This window comes from Ranitomeya imitator, chromosome 3 (genome assembly GCF_032444005.1).
Source record: "Ranitomeya imitator isolate aRanImi1 chromosome 3, aRanImi1.pri, whole genome shotgun sequence".
Classification (NCBI taxonomy): Eukaryota; Metazoa; Chordata; class Amphibia; order Anura; family Dendrobatidae; genus Ranitomeya; species Ranitomeya imitator.
This window is the reverse complement of record NC_091284.1, coordinates 716,309,029-716,331,957: the sequence shown is the minus strand read 5'-3', so window position 1 is coordinate 716,331,957 and position 22,929 is coordinate 716,309,029. Positions and strand designations below refer to the sequence as shown.

Genomic DNA, 22,929 nt, shown 5'->3' with positions numbered 1-22,929 from the left:
GGCCTAATACTGAACGTGTGACCGTGGCCTAATACTGAACGTTTGACCGTGACCTAATACTGAACGTGTGACCGTGGCCTAATACTGAACGTGTGACCGTGGCCTAATACTGAACGTGTGACCGTGGCCTAATACTGAACGTGTGACCGTGGCCTAATACTGAACGTGTGACCGTGGCCTAATACTGAACGTGTGACCGTGACCTATTACTGAACGTGTGACCGTGGCCTAATACTGAACGTGTGACCATGACCTAATACTGAACGTGTGACAGTGGCCTATTACTGAACGTGTGACCGTGGCCTAATATTGAACGTGTGACCGTGACCTAATACTAAACGTATGACCGTGGCCTAATACTGAACGTGTGACCATGGCCAAATACGGAACGAACGTGTGACCGTGGCCTAATACTGAACGTGTGACCTAATACTGAACAAGCAAGTCACCAAAAAAGCAAATGGTTCCGATTTCTTGCCTCTTGCGGGTCGCTGTGGCAGGACCGCAACCCCATTCATATACTGCGCCGAGCTTAGGCCAGGTGATCCGTGTATGACCAGTGTCATAGACACAGACTTAGTGGCACAGCAATATTCTGACTAGTGGATCTTCAGTGGCTGACACAGGCTACCTGGCTTCCAGGTGTGTGGCCATTTTCAGATCTCACACGCGGACAGCGGCTGGAGCTGCTCTGCACGGCCCGTGTGGATTCCTCGGCACTGCTGTAGGGACGGTCCCGTCCGCGGTCTCCGCTGTCATCCTCTGCTGTGGTGAGTCCCGGCTCTTCTCCCCGCGCCTCTCCCCCGCCGCTCTGTGGATGCTGTTCCCCGCTCCGGTGCCCCCTCCGCTCCCATCTCCGGAGCTGTGGATGGTCGCCGCTCTCCGCTGCAGACACACACACCGCCGGACCGGAGGAGCACGGAGCAGCACCGAGCAGTAGCAGCGGCAGCCGGCGCAGCCTCGGGGTGACACCGGGCAGCAGGCGGACACTAAGGACTGTGCTGGACACCGGGGACTAACCGGGACTCCGGGAGCTTCCCCCGGGACTTGCAACAAGTGAGAGCGGAGGCGGAACCCGTGGAGACATGTCCCAATCAGCGACACGGCGGCTGCAGCGCGGAGCTGCCCTCCAGCTCCATCCAGGTACCGGACCCTGCAGGCTGCACATGTGCAAACATACCACATACATGGTGCAGACATACCACATACATGTGCAAACTGTACATACCACATACATGGTGCAAACATACCACATACATGGTGCAGACATACCACATACATGGTGCAGACATACCACATACATGGTGCAGACATACCGCATACATGGTGCAAACATACCACATACATGGTGCAGACATACCACATACATGGTGCAAACATACCACATACATGGTGCAGACATACCACATACATGTGCAAACTGTACATACCACATACATGGTGCAAACATACCACATACATGGTGCAAACATACCACATACATGGTGCAGACATACCACATACATGGTGCAAACATACCACATACATGGTGCAGACATACCACATACATGGTGCAAACATACCACATACATGGTGCAAACATACCACATACATGTGCAAACTGTACATACCACATACATGGTGCAAACATACCACATACATGGTGCAGACATACCACATACATGTGCAAACTGTACATACCACATACATGGTGCAAACATACCACATACATGGTGCAAACATACCACATACATGGTGCAAACATACCACATACATGGTGCAAACATACCACATACATGGTGCAGACATACCACATACATGTGCAAACATACCACATACATGGTGCAAACATACCACATACATGGTGCAAACATACCACATACATGGTGCAAACATACCACATACATGGTGCAGACATACCACATACATGGTGCAAACATACCACATACATGGTGCAAACATACCACATACATGGTGCAAACATACCACATACATGGTGCAAACATACCACATACATGTGCAAACATACCACATACATGGTGCAGACATACCACATACATGGTGCAAACATACCACATACATGGTGCAGACATACCACATACATGGTGCAAACATACCACATACATGGTGCAGACATACCACATACATGGTGCAAACATACCACATACATGGTGCAGACATACCACATACATGGTGCAAACATACCACATACATGGTGCAGTCATACCACATACATGGTGCAAACATGCCACATACATGTGCAAACATACCACATACATGGTGCAGACATACCACATACATGGTGCAAACATACCACATACATGGTGCAGACATACCACATACATGGTGCAAACATACCACATACATGGTGCAAACATACCACATACATGGTGCAAACATACCACATACATGGTGCAGACATACCACATACATGGTGCAAACATACCACATACATGGTGCAGACATACCACATACATGGTGCAAACATACCACATACATGGTGCAGACATACCACATACATGGTGCAAACATACCACATACATGGTGCAGACATACCACATACATGGTGCAGACATACCACATACATGGTGCAAACATACCACATACATGGTGCAGACATACCACATACATGGTGCAAACATACCACATACATGTGCAAACATACCACATACATGTGCAAACTGTACATACCACATACATGGTGCAAACATACCACATACATGTGCAAACATACCACATACATGTGCAAACTGTACATACCACATACATGGTGCAAACATACCACATACATGTGCAAACATACCACATACATGTGCAAACTGTACATACCACATACATGGTGCAAACATACCACATACATGGTGCAAACATACCACATACATGTTGCAAACATACCACATACATGGTGCAGACATACCACATACATGGTGCAAACATACCACATACATGGTGCAAACATACCACATACATGGTGCAAACATACCACATACATGGTGCAGACATACCACATACATGGTGCAAACATACCACATACATGGTGCAGACATACCACATACATGGTGCAAACATACCACATACATGGTGCAGACATACCACATACATGGTGCAAACATACCACATACATGGTGCAGACATACCACATACATGGTGCAGACATACCACATACATGGTGCAAACATACCACATACATGGTGCAGACATACCACATACATGGTGCAAACATACCACATACATGTGCAAACATACCACATACATGTGCAAACTGTACATACCACATACATGGTGCAAACATACCACATACATGTGCAAACATACCACATACATGTGCAAACTGTACATACCACATACATGGTGCAAACATACCACATACATGTGCAAACATACCACATACATGTGCAAACTGTACATACCACATACATGGTGCAAACATACCACATACATGGTGCAAACATACCACATACATGGTGCAAACATACCACATACATGGTGCAGACATACCACATACATGGTGAAAACATACCACATACATGGTGCAGACATACCACATACATGGTGCAGACATACCACATACATGGTGCAGACATACCACATACATGGTGCAGACATACCACATACATGGTGCAGACATACCACATACATGGTGCAGACATACCACATACATGGTGCAGACATACCACATACATGGTGCAGACATACCACATACATGGTGCAAACATACCACATACATGTGCAAACTGTACATACCACATACATGGTGCAAACATACCACATACATGTGCAAACTTTACATACCACATACATGGTGCAAACATACCACATACATGGTGCAAACTGTACATACCACATACATGGTGCAAACATACCACATACATGGTGCAAACTGTACATACCACATACATGGTGCAAACATACCACATACATGTGCAAACTGTACATACCACATACATGGTGCAAACATACCACATACATGTGCAAACTGTACATACCACATACATGGTGCAAACATACCACATACATGGTGCAAACTGTACATACCACATACATGGTGCAAACATACCACATACATGGTGCAAACTGTACATACCACATACATGGTGCAAACATACCACATACATGTGCAAACTGTACATACCACATACATGGTACAAACATACCACATACATGGTGCAAACATACCACATACATGTGCAAACTGTACATACCACATACATGGTGCAAACATACCACATACATGTGCAAACTGTACATACCACATACATGTGCAAACATACCACATACATGGTGCAAACATACCACATACATGGTGCAGACATACCACATACATGGTGCAAACATACCACATACATGTGCAAACATACCACATACATGGTGCAAACATACCACATACATGGTGCAGACATACCACATACATGGTGCAAACATACCACATACATGTGCAAACATACCACATACATGGTGCAAACATACCGCATACATGGTGCAGACATACCACATACATGGTGCAGACATACCACATACATGGTGCAGGCATACCACATACATGTGCAAACATACCACATACATGGTGCAAACATACCACATACATGGTGCAGACATACCACATACATGGTGCAAACATACCACATACATGTGCAAACATACCACATACATGGTGCAAACATACCGCATACATGGTGCAAACATACCGCATACATGTGCAAACATACCACATACATGGTGCAAACATACCACATACATGGTGCAAACATACCACATACATGGTGCAAACATACCACATACATGTGCAAACATACCACATACATGGTGCAAACATACCACATACATGGTGCAAACATACCACATACATGGTGCAAACATACCACATACATGTGCAAACATACCACATACATGGTGCAAACATACCACATACATGGTGCAAACATACCACATACATGGTGCAAACATACCACATACATGGTGCAAGCATACCGCATACATGTGCAAACATACCACATACATGGTGCAAACATACCACATACATGGTGCAAACATACCACATACATGGTGCAAACATACCACATACATGGTGCAAACATACCACATACATGTGCAAACATACCACATACATGGTGCAAACATACCACATACATGGTGCAAACATACCACATACATGGTGCAAACATACCACATACATGTGCAAACATACCACATACATGGTGCAAACATACCGCATACATGGTGCAAGCATACCGCATACATGTAGAAACATACCACATACATGGTGCAAACATACCACATACATGGTGCAAACATACCACATACATGGTGCAAACATACCACATACATGGTGCAAACATACCACATACATGTGCAAACATACCACATACATGTGCAAACATACCACATACATGGTGCAAACATACCACATACATGGTGCAAACATACCACATACATGTGCAAACATACCACATACATGGTGCAAACATACCACATACATGGTGCAAGCATACCACATACATGGTGCAAACATACCACATACATGTGCAAACATACCACATACATGGTGCAAACATACCGCATACATGGTGCAAGCATACCGCATACATGTGCAAACATACCACATACATGGTGCAAACATACCACATACATGGTGCAAACATACCACATACATGGTGCAGACATACCACATACATGGCACAAACATACCACATACATGGTGCAGGCATACCACATACATGGTGCAAACATACCACATACATGGTGCAAACATACCACATACATGGTGTAAACATACCACATACATGGTGCAAACATACCACATACATGGTGCAGACATACCACATACATGGTGCAAACATACCACATACATGGTGCAAACATACCACATACATGGTGCAAACATACCACATACATGGTGCAGGCATACCACATACATGGTGCAAACATACCACATACATGGTTCAAACATACCACATACATGGTGCAGACATACCACATACATGGTGCAAACATACCACATACATGTGCAAACATACCACATACATGGTGCAAACATACCACATACATGGTGCAAACATACCACATACATGGTGCAGACATACCACATACATGGTGCAGACATACCACATACATGGTGCAGACATACCACATACATGGTGCAGACATACCACATACATGGTGCAGTCATACCACATACATGGTGCAAACATACCACATACATGGTGAAGTCATACCACATACATGGTGCAAACATACCACATACATGTGCAAACATACCACATACATGTGCAAACATACCACATACATGGTGCAAACATACCACATACATGGAGCAAACATACCACATACATGGAGCAGACATACCACATACATGGTGCAATCATACCACATACATGTGCAAACATACCACATACATGTGCAAACATACCACATACATGGTGCAAACATACCACATACATGGAGCAGACATACCACATACATGGTGCAATCATACCACATACATGTGCAAACATACCACATACATGGTGCAAACATACCACATTCATGGTGCAGACATGTCCTAATCAGCGACACGGCGGCTGCAGCGCGGAGCTGCCCTCCAGCTCCATCCAGGTACCGGACCCTGCAGGCTACACATGTGCAAACATACCACATACATGGTGCAAACATACCACATACATGGTGCAAACATACCACATACATGTGCAAACATACCACATCCATGGTGCAAACATACCACATACATGGTGCAAACATACCACATACATGTGCAGCCATACCACATACATGGTGCAAACATACCACATACATGGTGCAAACATACCACATACATGGTGCAGACATACCACATACATGGTGCAAACATATCACATACATGATGCAGACATACCACATACATGGTGCAAACATACCACATACATGGTGCAGTCATACCACATACATGTGCAAACATACCACATACATGGTGCAAACATACCACATACATGGTGCAGGCATACCACATACATGGTGCAGACATACCACATACATGGTGCAGACATACCACATACATGGTGCAAACATACCACATACATGGTGCAAACATACCACATACATGGTGCAAACATACCACATACATGGTGCAAACATACCACATACATGTGCAAACATACCACATACATGGTGCAAACATACCACATACATGGTGCAAACATACCACATACATGGTGCAAACATACCACATACATGTGCAAACATAACACATTCATGGTGCAAACATACCACATACATGGAGCAAACATACCACATACATGGAGCAGACATACCACATACATGGTGCAATCATACCACATACATGTGCAAACATGCCACATACATGGTGCAAACATACCACATTCATGGTGCAGACATACCACATACATGGTGCAAACATACCACATAAATGGTGCAGACATACCACATACATGGTGCAAACATACCACATACATGGTGCAGTCATACCACATACATGGTGCAAACATACCACATACATGTGCAAACATACCACATACATGGTGCAAACATACCACATACATGGTGCAGACATACCACATACATGGTGCAGACATACCACATACATGGTGCAGACATACCACATACATGTGCAAACATACCACATACATGGTGCAAACATACCACATACATGGTGCAGACATACCACATACATGGTGCAGACATACCACATACATGGTGCAAACAAACCACATACATGGTGCAAACATACCACATACATGGTGCAGTCATACCACATACATGGTGCAAACATACCACATACATGGTGCAAACATACCACATACATGTGCAAACATACCACATACATGGTGCAAACATACCACATACATGGAGTAAACATACCACATACATGGAGCAGACATACCACATACATGGTGCAATCATACCACATACCTTGTGGGAATAAAAGGACTAGAAATAGGAAAAACCCAATGTGGCTAAACAAAGAAGTAAGACAGGCAATTAACAGTAAAAAGAAAGCATTTGCACTACTAAAGCAGGATGGCACCATTGAAGCTCTAAAAAACTATAGGGAGAAAAATACTTTATCTAAAAAACTAATTAAAGCTGCCAAAAAGGAAACAGAGAAGCACATTGCTAAGGAGAGTAAAGCTAATCCCAAACTGTTCTTCAACTATATCAATAGTAAAAGAATAAAAACTGAAAATGTAGGCCCCTTAAAAAATAGTGAGGAAAGAATGGTTGTAGATGACGAGGAAAAAGCTAACATATTAAACACCTTCTTCTCCACGGTATTCACGGTGGAAAATGAAATGCTAGGTGAAATCCCAAGAAACAATGAAAACCCTATATTAAGGGTCACCAATCTAACCCAAGAAGAGGTGCGAAACCGGCTAAATAAGATTAAAATAGATAAATCTCCGGGTCCGGATGGCATACACCCACGAGTACTAAGGGAACTAAGTAATGTAATAGATAAACCATTATTCCTTATTTTTAGGGACTCTATAGCGACAGGGTCTGTTCTGCAGGATTGGCGCATAGCAAATGTGGTGCCAATATTCAAAAAGGGCTCTAAAAGTGAACCTGGAAATTATAGGCCAGTGAGTCTAACCTCTATTGTTGGTAAAATATTTGAAGGGTTTCTGAGGGATGTTATTCTGGATTATCTCAATGAGAATAACTGTTTAAATCCATATCAGCATGGGTTTATGAGGAATCGCTCCTGTCAAACCAATCTAATCAGTTTTTATGAAGAGGTAAGCTATAGGCTGGACCACGGTGAGTCATTGGACGTGGTATATCTCGATTTTTCCAAAGCATTTGATACCGTGCCGCACAAGAGGTTGGTACACAAAATGAGAATGCTTGGTCTGGGGGAAAATGTGTGTAAATGGGTTAGTAACTGGCTTAGTGATAGAAAGCAGAGGGTGGTTATAAATGGTATAGTCTCTAACTGGGTCGCTGTGACCAGTGGGGTACCGCAGGGGTCAGTATTGGGACCTGTTCTCTTCAACATATTCATTAATGATCTGGTAGAAGGTTTACACAGTAAAATATCGATATTTGCAGATGATACAAAACTATGTAAAGCAGTTAATACAAGAGAAGATAGTATTCTGCTACAGATGGATCTGGATAAGTTGGAAACTTGGGCTGAAAGGTGGCAGATGAGGTTTAACAATGATAAATGTAAGGTTATACACATGGGAAGAAGGAATCAATATCACCATTACACACTGAATGGGAAACCACTGGGTATATCTGACAGGGAGAAGGACTTGGGGATCCTAGTTAATGATAAACTTACCTGGAGCAGCCAGTGCCAGGCAGCAGCTGCCAAGGCAAACAGGATCATGGGGTGCATTAAAAGAGGTCTGGATACACATGATGAGAGCATTATACTGCCTCTGTACAAATCCCTAGTTAGACCGCACATAGAGTACTGTGTCCAGTTTTGGGCACCGGTGCTCAGGAAGGATATAATGGAACTAGAGAGAGTACAAAGGAGGGCAACAAAATTAATAAAGGGGATGGGAGAACTACAATACCCAGATAGATTAGCGAAATTAGAATTATTTAGTCTAGAAAAAAGACGACTGAGGGGCGATCTAATAACCATGTATAAGTATATAAGGGGACAATACAAATATCTCGCTGATGATCTGTTTATACCAAGGAAGGTGACGGGCACAAGGGGGCATTCTTTGCGTCTGGAGGAGAGAAGGTTTTTCCACCAACATAGAAGAGGATTCTTTACTGTTAGGGCAGTGAGAATCTGGAATTGCTTGCCTGAGGAGGTGGTGATGGCGAACTCAGTTGAGGGGTTCAAGAGAGGCATGGATGTCTTCCTGGAGCAGAACAATATTGTATCATACAATTAGGTTCTGTAGAAGGACGTAGATCTGGGGATTTATTATGATGGAATATAGGCTGAACTGGATGGACAAATGTCTTTTTTCGGCCTTACTAACTATGTTACTATGTTACATGTGCAAACATACCACATACATGGTGCAAACATACCACATTCATGGTGCAGACATACCACATACATGGTGCAAACATACCACATACATGGACCAGACATACCACATTCATGGTGCAGACATACCACATACATGGTGCAGACATACCACATACATGGTGCAGACATACCACATACATGGTGCGGACATACAGTACAGACTTAAAGTTTGGACACACCTTCTCATTTAAAGATTTTTCTGTATTTTCATGACTATGAAAATTGTAAATTCACACTGAAGGCATCAAAACTATGAATTAACACATGTGGAATTATATACTTAACAAAAAAGTGTGAAACAACTGAAAATATGTCTTATATTCTAGGTTCTTCAAAGTAGCCACCTTTTGCTTTGATGACTGCTTTGCACACTCTTGGCATTCTCTTGCTGAGCTTCAAGAGGTTGGGACCATCAGTTGTGTTGTGCAGAAGTCTGGTGGATATACAGCTGATATTCCTACTGAATACTATTAGAATTTGTATTATGGCAAGAAAAAAGTAGCTAAGTAAAGAAAAACGAGTGGCCATCATTACTTTAAGACATGAAGGTCAGTCAGTCCGAAAAATTGGGAAAACTTTGAAAGTGTCTCCAAGTGCAGTTGCAAAAACCATCAAGCGCGACAAAGAAACTGGCTCACATGAGGACCGCCCCAGGAAAGGAAGACCAAGAGTCACCTCTGCTTCTGAGGATAAGTTTTTCTGAGTCAACAGCCTCAGAAATCGCAGGTTAACAGCAGCTCAGATTAGAGACCAGGTCAATGCCACACAGAGTGCTAGCAGCAGACACATCTCTACAACAACTGTTAAGAGGAGACTTTGTGCAGCAGGCCTTCATGGTAAAATAGCTGCTAGGAAACCACTGCTAAGGACAGGCAACAAGCATAAGAGACTTGTTTGGGCTAAGGAACACAAGGAATGGACATTAGACCAGTGGAAATCTATGCTTTGGTCTCATGAGTCCAAATTTGAGATCTTTGGTTCCAACCACCATGTCTTTGTTCGACGCAGAAAAGGTGAACGGATGGACTCTACATGCGTGGTTCCCACCGTGAAGCATGGAGGAGGAGGTGTGATGGTGTGGGGGTGCTTTGCTGGTGACAGTGTTGGGGATTTATTCAAAATTGAAGGCATACTGAACCAGCATGGCTACCACAGCATCTTGCAGCGGCATGCTATTCCATCCGATTTGCGTTTAGTTGGACCATCATTTATTTTTCAACAGGACAATGACCCCAAACACACCTCCAGGCTGTGTAAGAGCTATATGACCAAGAAGGAGAGTGATGGGGTGCTACGCCAGATGAACTGGCCTTCACCGTCACCAGACCTGAACCCAATCGAGATGGTTTGGGGTGAGCTGGGCCGCAGAGTGAAGGCAAAAGGGCCAACAAGTGCTAAGCATCTCTGGGAACTCCTTCAAGATTGTTGGAAGACCATTCCTGGTGACTACCTCTTGAAGCTCATCAAGAGAATGCCAAGAGTGTGCAAAGCAGTCATCAAAACAAAAGGTGGCTACTTTGAAGAACCTAGAATCTAAGACATCATTTCAGTTGTTTCACACTTTTTTGTTAAGTATATAATTCCACATGTGTTAATTCATAGTTTTGATGCCTTTGTGTGAATTTACAATTTTCATAGTCATGAAAATACACAAAAAATCTTTAAATGAGAAGGTGTGTCTAAACTTTTGGTCTGTACTGTACCACATACATGGTCCAAACATACCACATACATGGTGCAAACATACCACATGCATGGTGCAGACATACCACATACATGGTGCAAACATACCACATACATGGTGCAAACATACCACATACATGGTGCAGCATACCACATACATGGTGCAAACATACCACATACATGGTGCAGACATACCATATACATGGTGCAAACATACCACATACATGGTGCAAACATACCACATACATGGTGCATACATACCACTTACATGGTGCAGCATACCACATACATGGTACAAACATACTACATACATGGTGCAGACATACCACATATGTGGTGCAAACATACCACATATATGGTGCATAGGCGCGGGAATACTACATACATGGTACATAGGTGCGGACATACCACATACATGGTGCATAGGTGTGGACATACTACATACATGGTGCATAGGTGCAGACTTACTACACACATGGTGCAGACATACTACATACATGGTGCACAGGTGCAGACATACTTACATACATGGTGCAAACATACTACAGAAATGGTGCATAGGTGCGGACATACTACATACATGGAGCAAACATACCGCATACATGGTGCATAGCTGCGGACTTACCACACACTTGGTGCATAGGTGCGGACATACCACATCCATGGTGCATAGGTGCGGACATACTACATACATGGTGCATAGGTGCAGACATACTACACACATGGTGCAGACATACTACATACATGGTGCACAGGTGCAGACATACTACACACATGGTGCAGACATACTACATACATGGTGCACAGGTGCAGGCATATTTACATACATGGTGCAAACATACTACAGAAATGGTGCATAGGTGCGGACATACCACATACAAGGTACATAGGTGCGGACATACTACATACATGGTGTACAGGTGCAGACATACCACATACAAGGTACATAGGTGCGGACATACTACACACATGGTGCAGACATACTACATACATGGTGCGTAGGTGCAGACATACTACTTTCATTGTGCATGTGTGTGTTCATGTAGCATACCTGGTACATAAGTCCAGACATGCTACATACCTGGCACATGTGTACATACATGCCACATAACTAGTACGTATGTGCTGACATTCTACAAGCATACTACAAGCATGCAGGCAGGCTAAATTGGAGGTACATATTTACATACATACTACATAGGGCATGCGTACAAACATGCTACATACACAGTACATATGTGCAATCATGCCACATACCTTGTAGATATGTACAAACTGCTATATAGCTATTGCATATGTGCAGACATACTTCATACATAGAGTATGTGTGCAAACATGTGTATATATCTAGTTCTTATGTGTGGACATGCTACGTATGTAATACAAATATACATGCTGCATATCTTGTACATACATGCATACCTGACTGATTTGTCACAGTCAACATACACACTATATATATGCCACACACCGACATATGACCTGTCATACTATAGACATTTATACTTTATATAGATTACTTCCATATACAGTGGGGCAAAAAAGTATTTAGTCAGTCAGCAATAGTGCAAGTTCCACCACTTAAAAAGATGAGAGGCGTCTGTAATTTACATCATAGGTAGACCTCAACTATGGGAGACAAACTGAGCAAAAAAAAATCCAGAAAATCACATTGTCTGTGTTTTTAACATTTTATTTGCATATTATGGTGGAAAATAAGTATTTGGTCAGAAACAAACAATCAAGATTTCTGGCTCTCACAGACCTATAACTTCTTCTTTAAGAGTCTCCTCTTTCCTCCACTCATTACCTGTAGTAGTGGCACCTGTTTAAACTTGTTATCAGTATAAAAAGACACCTGTGCACACCCTCAAACAGTCTGACTCCAAACTCCACTATGGTGAAGACCAAAGTGCTGTTAATAGGACACCAGAAACAAAATTGTAGCCCTGCACCAGGCTGGGAAGACTGAATCTGCAATAGCCAACCAGCTTGGAGTGAAGAAATCAACAGTGGGAGCAATAATTAGAAAATTGAAGACATACAAGACCACTGATAATCTCCCTTGATCTGGGGCTCCACGCAAAATCCCACCCCGTGGGGTCAGAATGATCACAAGAACGGTGAGCAAAAATCCCAGAACCACGCGGGGGGACCTAGTGAATGAACTGCAGAGAGCTGGGACCAATGTAACAAGGCCTACCATAAGTAACACACTACGCCACCATGGACTCAGATCCTGCAGTGCCAGACGTGTCCCACTGCTTAAGCCAGTACATGTCCGGGCCCGTCTGAAGTTTGCTAGAGAGCATTTGGATGATCCAGAGGAGTTTTGGGAGAATGTCCTATGGTCTGATGAAACCAAACTGGAACTGTTTGGTAGAAACACAACTTGTCGTGTTTGGAGGAAAAAGAATACTGGGTTGCATCCATCAAACACCATGCCTACTGTAAAGCATGGTGGTGGAAACATCATGCTTTGGGGCTGTTTCTCTGCAAAGGGGCCAGGACATAGTAACATAGTAACATAGTAACATAGTTAGTAAGGCCGAAAAAAGACATTTGTCCATCCAGTTCAGCCTATATTCCATCATAATAAATCCCCAGATCTACGTCCTTCTACAGAACCTAATAATTGTATGATACAATATTGTTCTGCTCCAACAATACTGATCCGGGTACATGAAAGAATGAATGGGGCCATGTATCGTGAGATTTTGAGTGCAAACCTCCTTCCATCAGCAAGGGCATTGAAGATGAAACGTGGCTGGGTCTTTCAACATGACAATGATACAAAGCACACCGCCAGGGCAACGAAGGAGTGGCTTCGTAAGAAGCATTTCAAGGTCCTGGAGTGGCCTAGCCAGTCTCCAGATCTCAACCCTATAGAAAACCTTTGGAGGGAGTTGAAAGTCCGTGTTGCCAAGCGAAAAGCCAAAAACATCACTGCTCTAGAGGAGATCTGCATGGAGGAATGGGCCAACATACCAACAACAGTGTGTGGCAACCTTGTGAAGACTTACAGAAAACGTTTGACCACAGTCATTGCCAACAAAGGATATATTACAAAGTATTGAGATGAAATTTTGTTTCTGACCAAATACTTATTTTCCACCATAATATGCAAATAAAATGTTAAAAAAACAGACAATGTGATTTTCTGGATTTTTTTTTCTCAGTTTGCCTCCCATAGTTGAGGTCTACCTATGATGTAAATTACAGACGCCTCTCATCTTTTTAAGTGGTGGAACTTGCACTATTGCTGACTGACTAAATACTTTTTTGCCCCACTGTACTTACCTACCAGCTATACTCATACACTACACCCACCTGATCCATCCAGGTAAAGGGCTCTGCACTCTGTATATACATGCAATCTCGCTGCTAATTGCTTCCATGGTTCCTGCTAATACCGTACATGCTGTATATATACCACTTACAGATTACTGCTGGTACATATACTTACTGCATACATGTATACCCGCCTGCTCCAACACATACAAGACTTGTCACTCATGTAGTACTTATACAATTTCTTTACATATATAAAAATGTAAAAGATATCAACGATAATTATGCTTGTAAAAAAAATAAAATAAATGTTTTGCGTGACATATCCAATTACTATACAGCTTATATATATATATAAATATATATATATATATATATTGTGAGGCAGTGACCGGTGTCATATGCGAGGGTCGCTATGTGTCCCCCAGGATGTGCTTAGAAGCATATTAGATCCGCTGGAGTGCCCTGTGCTCACAGCAGGTTGCCTGTGAGACACAGGGAAGAATAAAAGTAAGTGTGAACTGGGTCAAGTTATTTGTCCCAGAATTTATTCAGGAAAACCTGGTATGGGCTTTTATTTTGAAACGGACTGCAGGATGGTAGTGGGGCCGGTCCGTTTCCTCCAGCCCAGATCTTATAGTGGCCCATGGCCATAGAATCTGGAGGATAGAAGAAAAACCCCCAGCAAGAGAGTTTGGGTGTGTCAGTCTGGTCTGGGAGTCAGACCTTGCAGGAGGCTGGTGCAAAGCTCCTTCCGTGTGGAGAAACACGGGCCAGGCAGAGCCTGAAAAGCCAGACACCCCAGCGTACACGGGGGTGTAATACGCTCACGGCAGCGAACTATGGACTGTTGTTATTTTTTTCCCGGCTGCATACCGAAGGACTTGTTTGCTTTCTTTTCCGGTTTGTGAGTATGCTGTGTAATAAACAAGACTTTGTTTGAACTTTATATGGGTCACTGCCTATTCACTGCACAGCAAGGACATCGCTACATCACATTTGGTGGAGAATGCGGGCAGTGTGAATTAAGGCATACCCCAACGCCATTTGCATGTCTGTTATTAAGCCTGCTACATTGCAACTCAGGCCTACAGACAAAATGGAGGAGATCCTGAGGCAGCTAGTCCTCACACAGCAACAACAGCAACAAACTAATAATCTGTTGCTGCAGCAAATTACAGCCCTGCGAGAGGCACCTCCAGCACCGACCCCGGAACGTCGCGATGCCCGTGACAAGGTCTGCTCTGCTTTGAGGAAATTGAGTCCGGAAGATGACGTGGAAGCTTTCCTCACCGTCTATGAGCGCACGGCAGAACGGGAGAATCTGCCAGCAGCACAGTGGGCTGAAGTTGTGGCTCCGTTCTTGAGGGGTGATGCGCTAAAGGCCTACTTTGACCTCAGTCGGGAGGATGCCCAGGACTATTCCAAGTTAAAAGGTGAGATCCTTGCCCGACTGGGGGTTAATACTTATGTGAGAGCTCAACGGGTGTTTTCTTGGACTTTTGTGGAAGCCCAGCCTGCCCGGTCTCAGATTTTTGACTTATTGCAGCTTGTGAAACGGTGGCTCCAACCTGAGACTTTATCCACAAGTCAGATAGTGGAGAGGGTGGTGGTCGACCGACTGGTGAGGGCTCTGCCAGCGGCCATTCAGCGTTGGGTGGGTCAAGGGGACCCGGGTACCCTAGACCAGGTTGTAGGCCTGATAGAGCGATATAAGGCCACCCAGGACTTTATACGGGACACTGCTCCGCTTCGGCTGTCACGTAAGGCTCCGCCAGCTCAGGAGTCTGAGAAAAGTCCACGGCCCTCCACTGGGACAAGACCGGACCGAGTCCGTGCTGAGGGGTTGTCTCGGAAAGAGAGTGACCACAGACCTGTGTCCCCTAAACTGGCTCCAAGGTTACCTCGTGCCACAGTCGTTACGTGTTGGCGGTGCCAAGAACCTGGACATGTGGTTGCTAATTGTCCCCTAACAACAGAACCCATGGACTGCGGGTATACCCGCCGCGTGTCTATGTATGCCCAGCCAGTCTGCATTGCCACTACAGACCCTGCCGGTACCGAACCTCAGCTGTGCAGAGTGCTCGTTAATGGGTACCAGACGGATGCTCTCTTGGACTCGGGGAGCTTGGTGACTCTGGTACACGGGTCCTTGGTTGCTGGGGACAGTCCTATTTGACGGAAAGTGGGGGTAGTGTGCATACATGGGGACCTCCGAGAGTACCCGACTGCGGAGGTCACGTTCTCCACCCCATGTGGAGAGATAAAACATGTGGTGGGAGTGGTAAAAACTCTTCCGTATGGGACTGTGATGGGTAGAGACTTACCGTTGTTCTGGTCCCTCTGGGAGACCAGAGTTAACCCTCTCAGGGTAAAAAGCATTCCGGGTGCAGAACCCGAAGATCCCGAGTCAGGGATACCTGCCGTAGGGGTCGCCACGATAGGGACAGTGTGTAATCCCGATAGGTTTCCCCTAGAGGTATTGGCAGGGGAAGTGGAAGAGAATCCACCAATTCATGAGCTGGAGGTGTCACCTGGTAAGTTTGGGACTGCCCAGCTCCAGGATCCCACTCTGACCCGGGCAAGGGAAAGAGTAATCGAGGTAAATGGGGTGGCACAACAACCTGGTGCAGAAAAGGAGTTTCCCCGGATGGCGGTCATCCAGGAGTTACTGTACAGGGTTGATAAAATCCGGGATGAGGTGGTAGAACAACTGGTAGTGCCCCAACCCTATCGTCGGGCGGTGCTCGACATGGCTCACACTCACATGTTGGGGGGGCACTTGGGGGCCAAAAAGACGTTAGAGCGCATATTACAGAGGTTCTTTTGGCCTGGGGTCTACGCTGAGGTTACAAAGTACTGTGACACATGTCCTGAGTGTCAACTAACCTCACCCACCACGAACTACCGGAGTCCGATAGTACCTCTGCCCATCATAGAAGTACCCTTTGAGCGGATAGCAATGGATCTGGTGGGACCAATAGTAAAATCCGCCCGGGGCCATCAGCACATATTAGTAGTCGTAGACTACGCCACCCGGTATCCAGAGGCGGTACCGCTTCGGCACACTTCGGCTAAACTAATAGCCCGTGAACTGTTTGCCATGTTTTGTCGTCTTGGGCTTCCCAAGGAGATCCTTACAGATCAGGGAACCCCTTTTATGTCTAAAGTGACTAGGGAGCTATGTAAATTGCTCCAAATTAAACAGTTGCGTACGTCAGTGTACCATCCACAAACCGATGGGTTGGTCGAGAGGTTTAATAAGACCCTCAAGGCCATGCTCAAAAAGGTGGTCACCAAGGATGGGAAGGATTGAGATATGTTATTGCCATATTTAATGTTCGCCATACGCGAGGTACCGCAGGCGTCCACGGGGTTCTCCCCATTTGAGCTATTGTATGGCAGGCACCCGAGGGGGCTGCTGGATGTAGCCAAAGAGACGTGGGAACAGGAGCCCACTCCACATAAGAGTGTTATCGAGTATGTGGCAAGTATGCAGGATCGGATTGCAGTCATGCAACCCATCGTAAAGGAGCATCTGTTGGATGCCCAGGCCGCTCAGAGCCGTACCTATAATAAAAGGGCCACGGTCAGGTCCTTTAAAGAAGGAGACCGGGTGTTGGTACTAGTGCCCACCCCAGAGAGTAAACTCATGGCCAAGTGGCAAGGGCCGTATGAGATACGGGGAAAGGTGGGGGAAGTGAATTACAAAGTGTACCAACCCGGGAAAGGAAACCCCGAGCAGTTGTACCATGTAAACCTGCTAAAGGCCTGGAAGGACCGAGAATGTTTGGTCACAGATGCAACTACGGTCATACAATCGGAGGTCCCTCTGGCCCTGGCCAAGGACACAGCCAGGTGTGAGGTAAAGGTCAATAATGCCCTCACAAAACAGCAGCGGCGGGAGGCTCGAGCTTTGGTACAGCAGAATATGGATGTATTCTCAGAGCTGCCGGGGCGAACCTCAGTGATTCAGCATGACATTGTCACTGAGCCCCGGGTAAAGGTGCGGATGAAACCGTACCGAGTGCCAGAAGCCCGAAGGCAAGCCATCGCGGCCGAGGTAAAGCAAATGCTTCAGTTGGGAGTCATTGAGGGGTCCCGAAGTGAGTGGGCTAGCCCCATTGTACTAATACCAAAACCTGATGGGTCATTACGCTTCTGTAATGACTTTAGGAAGTTAAATGAAGTATCAAAATTTGACCTGTATCCCATGCCACGGGTGGACGAGCTAATTGAGAGACTGGGGAAGGCCCAGTACTTCACACTGGATCTCACGAAAGGTTACTGGCAGGTTCCCTTAACAGAGTCAGCGAAGGAAAAGACCGCTTTTATAACCCCAGAGGGTCTCTTTCAATACGTTGTCTTACCTTTTGGGTTACATGGAGCTCCGGCCACATTTCAAAGGCTGATGGACATTGTGTTAGCGCCACATAGAGACTATGCGTCAGCCTATTTGGATGACATAGTCATCTTTAGTACCGACTGGGATACCCATCTGTCCCAGGTACAAGCAGTGCTAGAGTCTCTTAGAGCCGCAGGGTTAACAGCAAACCAAAGAAATGTGCGATAGGTCTCACGGAAGCCCGGTACTTGGGATACGTGATCGGCCGGGGGGTTATCAAACCTCAAGTGAACAAAATTGAGGCCATTCAAAACTGGCCCAAGCCCTTAAGTTCCAAACAAGTGAGGGCATTCCTTGGCATCATTGGGTATTACCATCGGTTTATACCCAATTTTGCTGGTAAATCGGCTTCCCTAACGGACCTGTTAAAAGGGAAGAAAACGGTGATGGTCAAGTGGAATCCTCAAGCAGAGGAAGCGTTCCAGTCTCTGAAGTCGGCGTTGTGTGGACAGCCGGTTCTCATCAGCCCCGACTTCAAGAAAACCTTTATTGTGCAAACCGATGCCTCAGAGGTAGGCTTAGGAGCGGTGCTGTCGCAAGAGGTGAACGGGGATGAGTATCCAGTCACCTATTTAAGCAGGAAACTGACCCCGGCAGAGAAAAATTATAGCGTAGTGGAGAAGGAGTGCTTGGCGATCAAATGGGCCTTGGAGTCCCTACGCTACTATTTGCTCGGTCGTTAGTTTCGGTTGGTAACAGACCATTCACCCCTTGTCTGGATGAGAAATGCAAAGGAAAGGAACGCCCGTGTCACCAGATGGTTCTTGTCCCTACAAAATTTCAGCTTCTCTGTGGAACATCGGGCTGGGAAATCACAGGGAAATGCAGATGCCCTGTCACGGGCACCATGTATGCTGACAAATGTTCAACCCCACAAGTCTGAACAGAGGGGGGGGGGGGGTATGTGAGGCAGTGACCGGTGTCATATGCGAGGGTCGCTATGTGTCCCCCAGGATGTGCTTAGAAGCATATTAGATCCGCTGGAGTGCCCTGTGCTCACAGCAGGTTGCCTGTGAGACACAGGGAAGAATAAAAGTAAGTGTGAACTGGGTCAAGTTATTTGTCCCAGAATTTATTCAGGAAAACCTGGTATGGGCTTTTGTTTTGAAACGGACTGCAGGATGGTAGTGGGGCCGGTCCGTTTCCTCCAGCCCAGATCTTATAGTGGCCCATGGCCATAGAATCTGGAGGATAGAAAAAAAAACCCCAGCAAGAGAGTTTGGGTGTGTCAGTCTGGTCTGGGAGTCAGACCTTGCAGGAGGCTGGTGCAAGGCTCCTTCCGTGTGGAGAAACACGGGCCAGGCAGAGTCTGAAAAGCCAGACACCCCAGCGTACACGGGGGTGTAATACGCTCACGGCAGCGAACTATGGACTGTTGTTATTTTTTTCCCGGCTGCATACCGAAGGACTTGTTTGCTTTCTTTTCCGGTTTGTGAGTATGCTGTGTAATAAACAAGACTTTGTTTGAACTTTATATGGGTCACTGCCTATTCACTGCACAGCAAGGACATCGCTACATCACAATATATGTACACATAAATATGTATATATTAATTAAAAGTGCCTATTCACCTGCTTCATTCAGATAATGATCGTGTCACACCTTAAATATACAAACTCAACGTGTAGCTGTACATACAGTCCATATCTTATAACATATGGGCACAATTGCCTGTCACATCTAGGTGCCCGTTCCTTTGCAGACATTAACAAACACTACTGCAGGCATTCATGCAGATCGCATACCTGTACACTCACTGCTCCCTCCAAGTAATTGTCTAATGGTCCTATTATATATATACCACATATATATAGTGAGTAATAGTGCCACAAATAAACATATATCTACTATATAATTGTCTAAGGGTCACTTCGGTCTGTCTGTCTGTCCTTCTGTCACGGTTATTCATTCGCTGATTGGTCTCGCCAGCTGCCTGTCATGGCTGCCGCGACCAATCAGCAACGGGCACAGTCCGGAAGAAAATGGCCGCTCCTTACTCCCCGCAGTCAGTGCCTGTCGCCCGCATAGTCCCCTCAGGTCACCGCTAACACAGGGTTAATGCCGGCGGTAACGGACCACGTTATGCCGCGGATAACGCACTCCGTTACCGCCGCTATTAACCCTGTGTGTCCCCAACTTTTTACTATTGATGCTGCGTATGCAGCATCAATAGTAAAACAATCTAATATTAAAAATCATAATAATAAAAAAAACAAAAACCTTATTCTCACCTTCCGCCCTCGCGTCCTGTCCTTGACACTGCAAGCGGTAGGTTCCGCTTCCAAAGATGCTATGGGAGAAGGACCTTCCATGACGTCACGGTCATGTGACCGTGACATCACGGTCATGTGACCGCGACGTGATGGAAGGTCCTGCGCTCATACCAATCCTGGGACCAGACACCGCACACAAGCGCCGGAACTACAACGGGCTCTTCGGATGGTGAGTATGTTTCTTTTTTATTTTTTAACCTGTTACATACGTGACTGGGCAATATACTACCTGGCTGGGCAATATACTACGTGTCTGTGCTGTATACTACGTGACTGGGCAATATACTACGTGGCTCTATGCTGTATACTACGTTGCTGTGCAATATACTACGTCGCTGTGCAATATACTACGTGGCTGGGCAATATACTACGTGGCTCTGTGCTGTATATTACGTGGCTGTGCAATATACTACGTGACTGGGCAATATACTACGTGACTGGGCAATATACTACGTGACTGGGCAATATACTACGTGACTGGGCAATATACTACGTGACTGGGCAATATACTACGTGCCTGGGCAATATACTACGTGACTGGGCAATATACTACGTGACTGTGCAATATACTACGTGACTGGGCAATATACTACGTGACTGGGCAATATACTACGTGACTGGGCAATATACTACGTGACTGGGCAATATACTACGTGACTGGGCAATATACTACGTGGCTGGGCAATATACTACGTGACTGGGCAATATACTACGTGGCTGGGCAATATACTACGTGACTGTGCAATATACTACGTGACTGTGCAATATACTACGTGACTGGGCAATATACTACGTGGCTGGGCAATATACTACGTGGCTGGGCAATATACTATGTGACTGGGCAATATACTACGTGGCTCTGTGCTGAATACTACGTCGCTGGGCAATATACTACGTGACTGGGCAATATACTACGTGACTGGGCAATATACTACGTGGCTGGGCAATATACTACGTGACTGGGCAATATACTACGTGACTGGGCAATATACTACGTGACTGGGCAATATACTACGTGGCTGGGCAATATACTACGTGACTGGGCAATATACTACGTGACTGGGCAATATACTACGTGACTGGGCAATATACTACGTGACTGGGCAATATACTACGTGACTGGGCAATATACTACGTGGCTGGGCAATATACTACGTGACTGGGCAATATACTACGTGGCTCTGTGCTGAATACTACGTCGCTGGGCAATATACTACGTGACTGGGCAATATACTACGTCGCTGGGCAATATACTACGTGACTGGGCAATATACTACGTGGCTGGGCAATATAGTACGTG

The 22,929-nt window shown here is 45.2% G+C and overlaps 1 protein-coding gene across 3 annotated transcripts in view; it reads left to right on the top strand.

Moving 5' to 3' along the window:
- The first annotated feature begins 619 nt into the window (after nucleotides 1-619).
- Nucleotides 620-22,929, top strand: part of PDE1B (phosphodiesterase 1B) — a 548,753-nt gene continuing 526,443 nt past the window's right edge. The window contains exon 1 of one of the 3 annotated variants that reach the window (XM_069758701.1): nucleotides 620-1,143. In XM_069758701.1, the coding sequence (XP_069614802.1) occupies nucleotides 1,086-1,143 (58 nt within the window). In that variant the 5' untranslated portion in view covers nucleotides 620-1,085. Of the gene's footprint in view, nucleotides 1,144-6,504; nucleotides 6,571-22,929 lie in introns of those variants that run through there. The other 2 variants (XM_069758702.1, XM_069758704.1) reach the window with 2 other exon arrangements.